The sequence below is a fragment of the Cuculus canorus genome, chromosome 3, assembly GCF_017976375.1.
Source record: "Cuculus canorus isolate bCucCan1 chromosome 3, bCucCan1.pri, whole genome shotgun sequence".
Classification (NCBI taxonomy): Eukaryota; Metazoa; Chordata; class Aves; order Cuculiformes; family Cuculidae; genus Cuculus; species Cuculus canorus.
The window spans coordinates 75,527,910-75,543,150 of NC_071403.1; the positions used below are offsets into that span (position 1 = coordinate 75,527,910).

The 15,241-nt window shown below is 43.3% G+C and overlaps 1 protein-coding gene across 1 annotated transcript in view; it reads right to left on the reverse strand.

The window, feature by feature from the left end:
- The window catches only part of SLC24A3 (solute carrier family 24 member 3), a 190,853-nt gene that overhangs the window by 149,485 nt on the left and 26,127 nt on the right, over positions 1-15,241 (reverse strand). The window contains exon 2 of the mRNA XM_054061725.1: positions 9,025-9,162. Coding sequence (XP_053917700.1) covers positions 9,025-9,162 — 138 coding nt within the window. The remainder of the gene's footprint in view (positions 1-9,024; positions 9,163-15,241) is intronic.

The window sequence follows — 15,241 nt, forward strand, 5'->3', positions numbered from 1 at the left end:
GAAAAGAAGGCTTCAGAGAGACCTTAAAGCAATCCATGCCATTTGATGACTCCATGAAAATACTGTCCAAAAAAACAGCTGCATGAATAACCAGTCAGCAGAAGGCTTTCCACCATCTGCAAGTTATCTTTAAGTAGCCCTTACGATTTTTACGACTTTTACAGGTTGACTTCTCTGACATAGGCTAACGAAAACATCTGTGATTAAAATCAAGTCATGTTCTGTTCTATGTCCAACAAGGCCTTTCCTACCTGAAACACAGGATGAGATGGTTATACATAGCAGAGACACAGTGTGCACATCTCTGCTGACCCAATTTCACCAGAATCTAAACTCATCTCTAGAAACACATTCAAGGTACCAAAAAGAAATAGATACAATTACAAGTGAGGGAACTGAGTGCACCTATTTTCAGATCCGCACTTTGTACGTTTGTGTGTGGCCGATAACAAGAAAAACAAGTTTCTAACAAACTGCACAGGCAGGCTCAGTGAGGAAGAATTCTTCCAAACCCAATGACTGCCTCACATTTTCTCCTCAGCCACAGATACAGGCAGTAGGGGCAAGCAACCCGGTCCAAAATAATGCTCAGTTAAAACGCTAGAAGTGGAGCTTTGTCAGTGTTGACATTTGTTTCTTGAAGCTTTAGCTCTTGGGGCCGGATAAGAACATTGCAACCTCAGCTCTTGTTCCCATCAAGAGATCATCTCTCCTTCCTGACAGTAAGAAAAGATAACTCCATGCCAGCACACAAGCCTGGAAGAAACAAGCATGGTTTTGGTTTTTGTTTTTATTTTTATTTCTGAGGTCTTAACACCAACATCATGGTTTTCTAATCCTTTAGCTTTGAAGCTGAAAAAGTCTTTCTGTGTGCAGCTAGACAGCAGCCTTCCAAGGCGATGGTGCATCCTTTGTGCCCCCTTCTGCTCCCAAAATGCGAGATCTGACGGTCTGCACTGCTCCTACAGAAGAAAACACCACCATGGGGAGACTTCTGGTTTAGCACTGCAGGCCCCAAGTCCCAGGTACAGGACTCCCCTATCAGAGTAGGACAAATTACAATCTTTGTTTGCATAGCACCAAGTGGGGAAAATAAAATAAAAGTGAAGGACAATACACTGACATCCTCGAAAGTGGAATTCCTTGGATCATTGAGAAACTGATGATTCTATAGGAGGTTGTAGCGAGATGGGTGTCAGTCTCTTCTCTCAAGTAAGTGACAGGATGAGAGAAAATGGCCTTAAATTGCACCAGGGGAGGTTTAGATCAGATATTAGGGAAAATTTCTTCACTGCAAGGGTTCTCAGGCACTGGAACAGCTGTGCAGGGAAGTGGCTGAGTCACCATCCCTGGAGGTATGTAAAAGATGGGTAGACAAGGTGCTCAGAGATACAGTTTAGTAGTGGACAGGTACAGCTGGACTTGATAATCTCAAAGGTCTTTTCCAACCAAACAATTATACGATTCTACCAGGCACCAAAACCAATTCAACCTAGATGAGACGTGGCAGGAGCGAGCAGAGAGAAAGGGATGCAGCTACGTCAGCCTGCAAAGCACACATAGGTGATAGCTGACTGCAGTGGAGCACAGAGCAGCACCAGCTCCTGAGCTCCAGCCTCAGAGTACCCACTCGCATCTACCTCAGCAGATGGATGACCCTTCCCAGAGGGTAAGCAATCTGCTCCCATCAGGCAGGAGAGGTCAGTACTTGCTAAGCACTACTCGTTCCTCTTCCCTCTCAGCCTTCACTCAAGAGGAATCACACTCCTGACTCCTGTCAAGTCTTCTCTTTGTGGGGGAGGGTGAAAGGGAGCAATCTCAGAAGCAGAGTGTGGGAGCAGAAGTTTGAGGAAATTGCTGTCAAATTCATGAAACTGTTATGGCTGAGGGAGGGAAGAATGACTTTTTTTATATTCCTTAAGGATATTTTGTTACTAAACTTACAGCAATTTATTTTTCTAATGTTTCCACAAGTGAGAGGAGGGTTTTGCAACCTGCTAGGCAGAAACTAACTTTTACTTTTCACTTTGCTAGAAAAAAAAATTAATTTTGCTTGAGGGAAAGTGACTGTTTTTTTCCTTATGAATTGCATTTTGATTCAGATAGGAGAAAAAAAAGGAAGAAAAAAAAATTACTCTTCACATAGCGTATTTTATCTGCTTGTGAAGGTGATCTTCCTGAACCGAGCAGTGACAGAGCAAGCATAGTCTTCCAGCACCTTTCCAGAGGAATTCCAGATGAATCTTGTTTTCCGTATCTTCCCATTTCCCATTTACAAGCTCACCACACTGAAGCAAAACACAGGCTTGTAAAGATACCACTCCTGGCATTTTACTGAGGCAAAAAGCAGAAGGATGGTTGGAAACAAAATAGTCCAAGCCTGGCACTGTATCTCCAACTGCAAAGACCAAGAAGCAAGAAGTCAGTGTTACCTACGAAGTTGAAGGAGTCACCATCACCCTCCACACCCAAATATCAAGGCTCCACTAAAGTGATGAGCACACCTTACCCACAATTGTGTCTTTTCCAGACTCGATTCAAATGCGTATCAGTCCTGCAACTCAGACTGTCACCCACATATGCATATCCCCAAGCACTAATGACAGTGCTATTGTACATGTAGAAGCACAAACGTGAAGTGGAATCTCAGGACAACTCTACTCATTAAAATACTTCAATGCTCAAATATTTGACAATTTGTTTCTAGCACACAACCCCATCATCTTAGGCTGTGCGACAATTTTGGGATCTGCTAGGCTCTTCTGCCACTGCTGTGATCTCCTATGTGGTTTCATCTATACAATGCTGACAATCCACCAAAAGACGACATAGAACCCAGAGAAAACAAAGGAACATTAGAAGCCCTGAATTTCATCCTACTTTGGTGAGTTTTACGGCTGCATAAAAATGCACTAACTTCTCTGGCATTTCCTATTCTACCAAAAGGCTGAAGGTCTTTTGGGCAGGGACTTTTCTGCTACAGTTACTCTTGCAGCAGCAGCAACATGCTTTAAGGTAAAAACACAGGTCTCATACACTGTGTGTTCTCTGAACGTCATTTTGGGCATGACAACTTCAAACACCTAAAGTTGAGCACACACATAAGTCTTTGGTTGTGTGATGGTGAAAAGATGGTTTTCTTTTCAGGAAGGAGACAGCTACTACTGTTTTAGCTGAAAACCACCTGCCTGGGCTGTGCTTCAGCACATCCACACCCCAGGGCGAATTCAAGGAAAGAGAATTGCAGTGCTGTTTTAACACAGAGGAAACACCACAATGGAGATGACTTATCACCTCAAGAGCATTTATGGCTAATGCTAGCCTGCCCACACAGGCACCAAAGCACAAATACTCTCCCACAGCAAGAGAAAAAGGCACAACAGACCACATTTTTTTTTCTTCTGCCCTCAGGCCCAGCCACGCCACTTCAAATCATAGAATCTTTATGGTTGGAAAAGACCTCTAAGATCATCCAGTCCACATCCCGTCACCAAGTGCCACATCTACACGTTTTTTAACACCTGCAGGGAAGATGACGCCACCAGTTCCCTGGGCAAATGGAAGCACTAGGTAGAGCTCAGTTACTGACCTATTTGTGAAGAAATTCGTGGTGGTTGCAGTGATCTCACTGCTTTGGTAGGCAATACAGAGGGGAACAAATGTTTAACGGGAAAGAGATTAGAATCATAGACTCATTAAGGCTGGAAAAGACCTCCAAGATCATCAAGCCCAATTGTTAACCCAACACCACCATGCCTACTAAACTACAAATTCACAACAAATTCATAAAGCACAAATTCACATGAGGTGGTTTGGGTTGTGTGGGTTAAGGCTTGTGGTTCAACACAAAAAGGGCTCTAAAGAAACGGTAACAGGCAAAAGCAAGCAGTCTGGAAGAGTTACCTACTTCATAGCCAAGCACTACAAATTACATTATCATAGTCTATGACTCACTGGAGAAATATGGATAAAAGAAAAAGCTGCATTTGAAATAAGAGGAAGAAATGTAAGAAATAATTGCATAAAAACTTCTTTGACTATTTAAATTAAACACTTTTGTGCTTGAGGGCCTAAATGAATATACCAAGATCTTTCAGTTTCTGCAGTAATCTTGTATTTCCTGCTATTACTGATAATGACTGTAAAACCACATACTTAAGCAGACTGTTATTTTATTTGCAGCCTTCCCAAAGCAGAGGCAGCAACCATGCACATGGGAAGCGGTAACACCAGAGGAGGAACATGATGACAGCTCATCAGCAGAAACATATGCCAGTCTAGTAAGGAACTAAAAAGAGGTTGCATTGGGACCTTTGTATGCCACAATGAGGCAGGCTCCAACATCACTTTTTTGACACATTATATCCCATCCTGAGGCAGCCTGAGCTTGTCACCTTCATGACAGCTGATAAACAAGTCTGAATTAAGAGCAAGTTTCTCTGAATTTCCCTAGTGCGAATCTAGCTCTGAATTTGGTAATGCATGGACCTGACCTAGAGCCCAACATTAAATCAACTTAAGCCTTTTTGTTGGCTTAGAGCAGGTGAGACATATTTCTAAACAGGACTTGGTGCTTAAGTGATACTTTGCCTGAAGTACCATGGGTATTTCTTGCTCCTTCCTCCTCCTCCTCTTTTGTATTAGCTAAAATGGTTTGCCAATCTACCCCAAAATCAACAAGTGTTTTAGTTAAACAATATGACTTTTTGTGAGCAAACTGTCCAATTTTTTTCCCCCATCTCTAGTTCCACACATCCTTCACATGGATACAAGGACAAGAGTACAGCCAGAATATCTGCTGCATGACAGCATAGTCAGATACTCCCATGAACGGCTACCAGGGATGAAAGAGGGATGGATCAAGCACATATAATTACAGGACTGGAAAACAAAGGAACAGAAGACAAGAGACCAGAGGCTCTTTAGAAAAGAGACTGGGCTTTTTTTGTTGTTCTGCCTCCACAAGCACGCAATAATCAAATACAACGCTATCAGGGCAAAGCAAATGATGAGTATTTCTCAGCTTCTTTCCGTTAACAAGGATCACAGCGATAAGGCTTAAATTGTCATTGTAGGGGGCCTACAGGAAAGCTAGGCAGGAACTCTTTATCAGGGAGTGCAGGGATACAATGAGCGGCAATGATTTTAAGCTAAAAGAGGGCAGATGTAGATGAGATATTAGGAAGAAATATTTTCCTATGAGGGTGGTGAGGCACTGGCACAGGTTGCTCAGAGAAGTTATGGCCGTCCCATCCCTGGAGGTGTTCAAGGCCAGGCTGGATGATGCTTTTAGCAACCAGATCTGGTGGAAGGTACCCCCACCCACGGCAGGTGGGCTGGAACTGGATGATCCTTAAGGTCCCTTCTGACCCAAACCATTCTATGATTCTGTGACTTCATAACATCCCAGGTGATCTGATCCTACAGCAACAAGTAGCTAAAATAATCTAGTAGCCTTGCAAAGACAGGTGTCCTCTTTTGAAGCTAGCATTTGCCATGCCTTGCCACCCTGTATTTTTGCCGAGCGCACCTCATTGTCCACATCATCCATAGTTAAGCAACAGCTTACAATTGCTTCTAGAGCCAAGTTACTCAGAGTTGAGCCCTAGCCAAGGCATACGTGCACCAACTAACCAACTCTGTTTGCAGTGACAGGGCAAGAGAGCTAGAAGAGTTACCATGTCGTCATTGCATTAGTTATGTTCAATAGACTTTCAAAAGGAAACAGTCTCTTGTTTATTACCCTAGTACAGAGGCAGCCATCCTCCAGATTGAGCCTTGCAAGAATTATTTCCAAATGCCAAACCTGAACCTCAAAAAAAAAAAACAAACTCCAGGGGTTCAGTGAATCAGGGCTACGTAGTGCAGAACATGTAGTACGTTTTAAAGGTAACTGCTCAAAAAGACCATGCTATCACTTCAATTACAACAGCTTCAGAGTGAAAAAAATACAGAAGGACAAAATAAAAAAAAAACACCTACAAAAAAAGTCTTTGTGCTGGATTCTGTCCACCATGCTTAGTATTTATACAATGTGCATTTCAAAGGAAAAATGAGCAACCCCTCCACTATTTGGAGTGATTCTGGTGATAAAATGCTTCTAGATAGCCCACTTGATAAACCATTAGAAAATAAAACCAGTGGTTCAGAAATGTCATGCCAGGCTTTCAAGTGAGCCTGAAAATACACGCGCAGTGAAAAGAAAAAAGATCTTTCTCCTAGCATGTGAAAATGAGTTTACTGCCAACAGACTACAAAAGCAAAAAACCACTTCAAAATGAAGCATTATATTCCCCTCTTCCAACAGACAAGGTGAAACCACTTTTTTTTAAACACTCACTTTTGCCTACCTGTAGGTGTTAATACAACTGAATTTTGGAAGCAGGTGGGAAAAAAAAAATAAATCTGTCTCTTCAGGCAGCATTTTCCTACCAATACTCACCAAATTGATAGAGAAGCAACTGAAGGCGAAATGCAACTAAGTGCACATCCTGTAGGCATGCTAAGGAGGTTTAAGCTCTGCTGATTCCCAAGTAACAACAAACACCTGAGGTTTAGGTTATGCATCACACAGAAATTATGTTCAGCAACACCACAATTTTAGCCAAATTGCCTCAATTTCCTCGACCAGCATGATATAGGCAAGCACTTCGAGAAAGTAAGGGCAGACAGACTTGAACCTTTGTGCTTCATGACTAACGCACTAGTTCAGATCTCTCAGTTCAGAGATAAACACCATTCAGTGGCCTGATCCAGCACTAACACAGCCAAGTGAAAGGAGGACTGTGCTGCGCTGAATAGGTGCTGAATCAAGCCTTGGATCAGCTTTGTTTAAAAACAACAATTATTAGTGTTGGAGCTGTACAATGATTTGAGCTACTCTACTCCCATCTACACTTCTAATCAACGAAAGCTGCTGTTAGGAAGTGTGCTAAAGATCTCCTCATCCTAATCTGCTGGGATGATGGCTAAACTCAGATCAGACTAGACGGACCTCAGCAACTCCATCACCAGGTCCCAATTCAGTCTCCCGGATGGCCATTTCACTCTTGGCATTAGGAAAGAGAGCAGTGAGATGATGTCGCATGGGGTCAAGACTGGTGCCCCATTTTGTGCTGGATTCAAAAAACTGGCATCATCCTGAGTTGCAGCGAAAGTGGAAAATTCTAGAATTACTCCTAAAGCAAAACTAACGCAAAAGTAATTCAGAACAAGACAACATATCAATGTTATTTACAGCATCACTTCTACCAGGTCTTTTTTTACTCAATTTGCTGAAAAGCAGAGCTGAAGTACTCTGCACGTGGCCTGGAGTCCACTGAAGTCAACAGGTAACTTTCAGAGAGTCCTGCCCCTGTTCAAACATTTCTGACTGCTATCTAGCCTAGCATTAACAATTTACATGTACACTATCATAATGGTCCAAGTGAAATTCACAAAACAACACATGGCACCTAAATTTTGTTACTTCTACTTTCTTTTCAACAATACTTTTAATCACTTTTCTGTAATGTCATAATTCAGAAGAAAAAAAAATGTAATTCACCTAGGTATTTCTACCTTCTCTCTCATGTACACAAAAAAATGTACTTAGTAATTATTGTTTTATCTTCTGGAGAAAGGGGAGAAAAAATACACCCTGCAAGCACTATCCTACCTGTTTCCTATAAGCCACTATGTGGTGAATGCAGCAGAAACAGCTAAGGATGGTGAGATAGCAGGTGCTGATGTACCAAGAGCAGTGGGAGAAAGATTACTATGCTGCAGATGCTGATGTTAGGCTGTAAGACTGGGTCTGCACTGCATGTGAGGGATGCAAACAAGAGAAAAATTGAATAAGAAGAATTTTTGTGCTTGTTTTTGCTGGCTAAGTAAGACTCTAATCATCCATCTGTCCAGAAATGTTATTAAGGATTACAGTGGAGGAAAAATAATAAGCAGAGAAGTGCAGCAAGAACTGTATTTGTTAGAATTTCTCTTGCAGCACGTGACCTACATAAACCATGAAGGATGGAGAAACACCTTTCCCCTCCCCTCCTTGAATTTTGAGGAGCCAACATCCAAACTGTGCTGTGAAAAAGAAAAAGGGCCAAACAGCTTATAAAGCCTTCTCTTTTAATAATGATATATTATGATGGCTTCTATTAAGGTAGAAATAAAAACGATGCAATTGATTGGACAGAAATTGAAGATCTCCCATCTTGTTCTTTTTTCTATCATCTATGGAAAGTTTTTTTTGTACAAGGTTGCAAGTGGCTTGTCCTTTCAACTATGTGACAGGAAACTGTTCCTTAAAATAGAGGGGGGGGGTTCCTTCAAAACAAGTACAAGCAACTGGCAAAAAGCCCCAAACAGTTCAGGGAAGGCAAGTCCAAAAGCACATCAGCTCTCCCACAGTTAAATACCAGCCACCATCCAATCTGCCTTAAGACTGGCCACAGATGGGTCCCTAAGGAAACAGGACCCATGAAGCACATGAACACAGCTGATGCATTTGTGCTCACCTTCCCCAACAGCTTCTGAATATGTGAACTGACTTCAACCAAATACAGCAGCAGTTTCAGTGGCCTCAAGTTCACACAAGTTTCATAAAAACAAGAGTCAAGATGAGGAGGACCTGATACTGCTAAGGTTCACCCTTGATAAAAAGCTATGAACTGAACTCTATTTCTCATCCAACCCAATCCTAAGCAACAGAAGACCAGCTTTGTTTGGGTCCACCGCTGATGGAAGCACTTGTACTAAATAAGACTACCTACTAATCTCTCAGATCGTAATCCTACTAGCACGCATCATCGCTACGTACATCCCACTGCTAGAATTGTACACAGTGTTTATGTAAGAACCACAGAAGACGCGCTTGCAATGATCTCAGCACTTGGCTATTAGTATACATCAAACATGTTTACTGACTTAAAAAATTAAGCACAAGATTTCAGCAGTGAAGGTGACACAAACACAGATATCTGGAGGTAACAAAGCCAACTGTAAGACTGTGGAGCTGAAAGCAACTTTCATTCCTACCTGGTTCAGTGCAGTTTCTGATGTATGGCTGCCCCCCATCTTCTGAGATGTCAGTCGCGTTCTTCTCATTGGCTTGTAGTAGCTGTCTCCCGCTCCATTTGTCATTACTTTCTACAGAATAGCTCAGGGCATCATAACCTAAAGAAAAAGAGTGGAAAAGACATGAGACTGTGCAGGAAAGGCAATTCCCGATTCTGTTCCTTAATGCTTGAAGCAGCCAAAACATTTGCATTTCAAAACCAGCATCCTTTGGGTTAAAAATGTTGTTTCTAACCCCACCAGAAAGGCTCACTGACATTAGCTTCACATTCTTGTCAGTCCCAAAACCATCAGGAGTCAGGTTCATTCCTCCACAGGTTCAAAGGTTCATACTAGAAGAGCATCTATGGTTTCACAAGAAGCTGTAAGCTTCAGTTAAAAAACTTGGAGCACCATCCGCTATTTTGGTTAAAAAACCAAACCAAACCAACACAACCCCCCACAACAAACCACCACAAAACAAACCCTCAACTTAATACTTCTGTATGCATTTCACTGATGTTAAGTTCCAGCAAAACTTTGCTGAGTTTTGCACATGCTTATACAACATTTAAGCCATTTCTGCTTAGGATTTCAATCCAATTTGCTGCTGAATGAGTCTTCGGGCACAACAGTTAGGTAGGTTTCTCTGTGAATAATAAAATCCTGTGCAGATGTTAGGAAAGCCCTGCCCCAAGAGAGTGTGAGGTTCCTCAGTACCGCAAGGGCAGAGCTCAGCAGTAGGGAGAACACACCAGAAGGGGGACCAAAAGCATAGGAACAATCACTATTTTTAAATAATTTTTTGTAATACAAGTCTGAGTGGTTATTTTCATTAAAGTGGTCAACAGGGACCCATTTCAATATCTTGTGCCCAGCTCTAATGACATTGGTGGAAAGGTCCCTGAACACATTCACTGAGGCCAGGCAGCAGCTCTTCAATGCATTAGGAAGGATTCATTTAGAAACATGAAATCTACAGCTTCCTTCAGGTTCTGCTCACAGAGCACAAAGAAACCAATGGAAATGTCTTCATGAGAACACAGCTGTATTCAATTCTCAAGACGGTTCTTACCAAGCCCAACTGCACTGTTATTCCCACCCAAAACAATCCCACCAAAGGCAGAGCATGCCGCCCAGTCACGTCAGTAGCCATCCCTACTTCCAATCATTAAGAAAGAGCTATAAACATCCAGGACACGTACTTCATGTAAAACTAGAGAAAAGCTTCAGCACTACACTATTGCTGTTGAGAATACTAGGAAAATCCCCTGAACTATTCCTAGGCCCAGTGCAAGAAGAAACACCCTTGGGATGGCAAGAAAGTAATAAAATAAGGAGTCAGAAGCCACACAACTTTGACTCCAGCAAAGGACAAAAGTACCACTTTTCATCACCAGGACTTTGCCACTGAGAATCAGAAACACAGAATGGTTTGGGTTGGAAGGAACTGTAAAGATCATCCATTTCCAAGCCCCTGCCATGGACAGGGACACCTTCCACTGGATCAGGCTACTCAAGGCATCATCCAACCTGGTCTTGAACACAAGGCACCAAAAAGTGAATATTGAGAAGCAAATGCAGGCAGTGATAGCTGGGCAAGAAACACACCAAGAAGCTGACGGACTGGGTACCCAAACCAGTTTGCTCGTAATAAATGTGAAGGCACATTATATACTAACCGCCTGGCTCCTATCAGCAGCGCAGCATATCAAACCTCAATCGTTCTATAGCTGCTTCATAACCCAGGCTCAGGGACTGGTTTCAGTTGTACGCTTGCAAGGCACAGGGTGGTTCTTCTGGTACAAGTACACAGCAAGTAACCCTACAAAAGGTAACACTTTCTACTTCTGACTCTCCCCTTGCTTTACTTCCTCCCTTCTGTATTGCCTTGGTGCTGCTAAATGAAATACTATTTTAGCAGTATCAACAAAAACAGCTGGCTCATTTGCACGATATTCTTGGCACAATGCTGGCCAGCCTTGGACATGTCATGTCTACCTAATTAGCTGAAAGCACATGCTCATGTGTCAGCTCCACGCATCCTCTAGAGTTTTAGATTCAAGGGAGGAAGAAAAAAAACCTTATTATTTTCTTAAGCTGCTTAGACATCCACTTCAAGCAAGAATGCACACCAAATCAGTGATCTTGCAACAGAGACTTTATGCCCATCTAATAACAAACAGTATTTGATAGAGATTTCCACCCACCCCATTCATTTTTCCACCAAGCAGATCACAGGCTCTCACACAAGACTTTGCTACTCAAGTTACTCCTCAAGAGCTTATCACCGATACTGTCCATGGCTTTTCTCCTGCATGCTCTCATGTTATGGCAGGGCCTGGCTGTCCTGACCAGTGGGAAGGACATGAAATTGTCTGTCAAGCATCTACAGTGTGTTGAGATCACCAGGAAACAGGCTTTACTCCACACAGGGAACTCATAGCACCAGGGGACAAAATGTCCTCAGTTGGAAGGGACCCACAAGGATCATCGAGTCCAACACTGGTCCCTGCACAGGACAACCCCAACATTCACACCATGTGCCTCAGGGCATTGTACAAATGCTGCTTCAATATTGTCAAGTTTGGTGCCATGACTATTTCCCGGGGGAGCTGTTCCAGGGCTCCATCATCCTCTGTGCGAAGAGCCTTTTCCTAAGATGCAACTGAAACCTCCCTGGCACATCTTCCTGCCGTTCCCTCCTGTCCTACTTTTGGTCACCAGAGAGAAGAGATCAGCACCCGCTCCTCCTCCTCCCCTTGTGAGGAAGCTGTAGACCACAACGAGGTCTCCCCTCATTCTCCTTTTCTCCAGGCTGAACAGATCAAGTGACTTGAGCCATTTGTCATATGGCTTCCCCCCCAAACCCTTCATCAACTTTGTGGCCTCCTTTGGACACTCTTCAGTAGCTTTACATCCTTTTTATACTGTTGTGCCCAAAGCTGCACCTAGTACTCAAGGTGGGGTTGCACAGGGAGGAGCAGAGCAGGATAATCAGCTCCCTCGACCGGCAGGCAATGCTATGCTTAATGCAACCCCGGACATAGTTGGCTCACAGTTGGGTCTGTGCAGACGCTGGAGTCTCCACTGCACCCAACACTTCAAAAACACTTTTAAACAGGAATGATTCCTAGTTTTGTCCAGTACTTTGGAGACAGATCACAAGCACAGAGCAGTGGAAGAGATTAAAATTTTGGGGAAATGCCTCAGAGGGTACATCAGGGTAAAGTAAAAGGTTCTCTGCAGATCTCAACCCTTGCGTTAGGTGTCCTGGTCCCCTTGAGAGAAAGGTGCTCGGCCTGAGACTTCTCTATCTTGCCTGGGCAGCTGCCATGTCATACTACGGGCAAGGAGGCAAAGCTTTGGAAGTGGCTGCCTGGAAATCTCCACCACCAGGCCAGTGGCAGCGACCAGGATCAACGCTCCCAAGACATACAGGAGTCCACCTGGGTATACGTCTGTGGGAGGAACCGCGGCTGTACAGGGAGCCTTAAGCACCCTGCTTTTCTAAGCAAAAATGTTTAACTTGGTAAATCAAATATCATTATCTGAAGCTTCAAGCACTTTGTAATTTCTACGCTTTACAAACTTTAAAGAATACTCTTTGTTTAGTCTGTGAGCATTGGTAAGCGCTTAAACTGCAAGTTAAGCATACACAAACATCACTAATAGAAGTGGACTTTCTCAGAAGAAGCATATGCAATAGTGCAACATCAGGCATCTCTCATAATAATAAACATACCCTGGTAATCTGAGCTCAGCAGTTTCAGTTACACATGCAAGCTGTTTTCACAGCAGAGAGGCTCTGCTCCAAGCAGTCGATGCTCTATGGTGCATCAATGCATGGAGGAAAGGCACAAGGAAAAACCTGCAAGGATTGCAACAGCCCTCAAGTTCCTGAAATCTCTCCTGCTCCCTCTACGCACACAATGCTTTTCTCCTTCAGCTTGCAAACTTTTCCAAGCAAGGGGTATAGAAGAAAAAAAGTCACCTGAGGTGACTTTGGAAGCGGAAAAGCTTAATTTGGCAACAGAATTGTTTATAAAGGCTACATTCAGCATTCACACAAATCAGCGTAAATAGCAGCAGAACTGGTCCACAGCTGCTTGATGGGATGGCTGAGTTACACCAGTAAAAGCTGTCCTCCAGTATCCTCCATGCTGAAATGGAGTCAGTTGTCCCACGGCAGGACTCGCAACCCACTGACCCAAAAATCCTGTCTTGGGTAGCACCACTCTAAAACATATTTGGCTCAACACACAATAGAAAACAGAAGTTATAGATTAAAGGAGATGCTTTCTTCAAAGATTTGGCCTTTCAATGATTTCCCTGTAAAAACAGAGACGCACCAAGATTTTAACCTTGCTAACAAGGACATTTTACGACAATTAATTGGAGTCCAGGTTTCCTTCGTGCTGGCACCAGCCTCCCCACAGCATGGCCAGAGGCAGCTCAATGCCTGCCTTATGGGCACAGGTCCTATCAGCCCTTGCAGGAAGCCACTCGGAAACCTGGATTTGCATGTTAGCAGACTGAGAGAGGAACTGACGGTCAGCTGCAGCTTAACCCTTGATATGTGGGTGCCTATAAAACAGGGAACTCACCCATGCTGTTGGAAGCAGGGGACACCACTGGCTTGGCCAGGCATCTATCTCTCCCTGCTCTGGGTGCTGGCACGAGGCAGAACCATCACCACTACTGAGAAGTGCTGCAAGCACCTAGCACCAAGGATACCACCTTGGGCATAACATTGTACCACGATAGGGCTGCATGAACAACATGCTGCCACCACCATGCACAGATGAGCCAGACCCATTTTGCCTTCCACAGCCCCTTCCTGTGTGCACTGGCGAGGTTTCTCCTTGAGTTGCCAGAATGCCTGCAGCAGGAGCACCAGCACTTCAGGCTCACTCATGGGAAAGGAACAAGTACAGAATAACAATCATTTGGTCAGAAAAGACATTTGAGATCTTTAAGTCCAACCGTACTGGTCCACTACTAAACCATATCTCCACAGACTCTGTCCACCCATCTCTGGAAAAAAGTGACTCCATCACTTCCCTGGGCAGCCTGTTCCAGTGCCCAGCAACCCTTTAATTAAAGAAATTTTTCCTAATGTCCAAACTAAACCTCCATTGCTGCAACTTGAGGCCATTTTGTCTCATCCTATCCCTTGTTACTTGGAAGAAGAGACCAACATTCACCTGGCTATTATCTCCTTTTGGGCAGCTGTAGAAAGCAATGACATCTCCTCTCAGCCCCCTCTATTCCAGGCTAAACAATCCCAGTTCCCTCAGCTGCTCCCCATTAAGACCAGTTCTCCAGCCACCTCATCAGCTCCACTGTCCTTCTCTGGATGTGCCTCAGCCCCTCAATGTACTTCCAGTAGAGAGGGGGCCAAAAGAGTATATTCTGATCTATAGATACTGTACAATCACTTCCTCACGAGAGTTTCAAAAAGGCAAAGGCAACAATAAAACATTTTTTTAAGAACAAACCTTTTGCAACATGTACTTTTGGCTTTTCATTTCAGACTGTTTCTTGCAATCCTTTATTCACCTCCTCTCAGGCAAAATTTGCACTGAGTCAAAGCTTTACATTGGCTGCCAAAGGCAGTGGGGCCTGAACCCTTATGTCACTAAACAAGGGTCCAACCCTTTGATTTCAATATACACTAAATCACAGCCAGCAAAATGCAGAACAGAAAGCTGATATACCGCAGAAGGGCTATGAGAACAGCAAGGAATAAGCAAAACTTCTTTCCAAGGAGAAGTAGGAAAGGTTATTAAAAAAAAATGCTAACCGTTTTCTTTCTGAAAATGCAGTTATTCAGAATTGGATGACTGTTAATGGGAAACATGCCAAAGCCACTTTTTTCATTTTCTCAGAGCTAAAGACTACTGAACATCTTGCATTAGCTACATCATCATTTTGTTCAGGCTAGTATATAAATGAGACATTTTTCTTACTAATGTTATAGCTGCTGGATTTATAATAAAATAATACTGCGACATCTTTAAAAACTTTGCTACAATAGAGACTTCTTCCTAAGCTCTGTACCATAGCATATTTCAAAGTGGGTAAATCATTTTTTTAAGCACTGCATGTCACCACAAAGTATTTTCCACAACTCCAACTACTCACTACCAGTTTTACATTACAGACTCAGAACCCAGGTTCTGGAGAGCTTCCTACT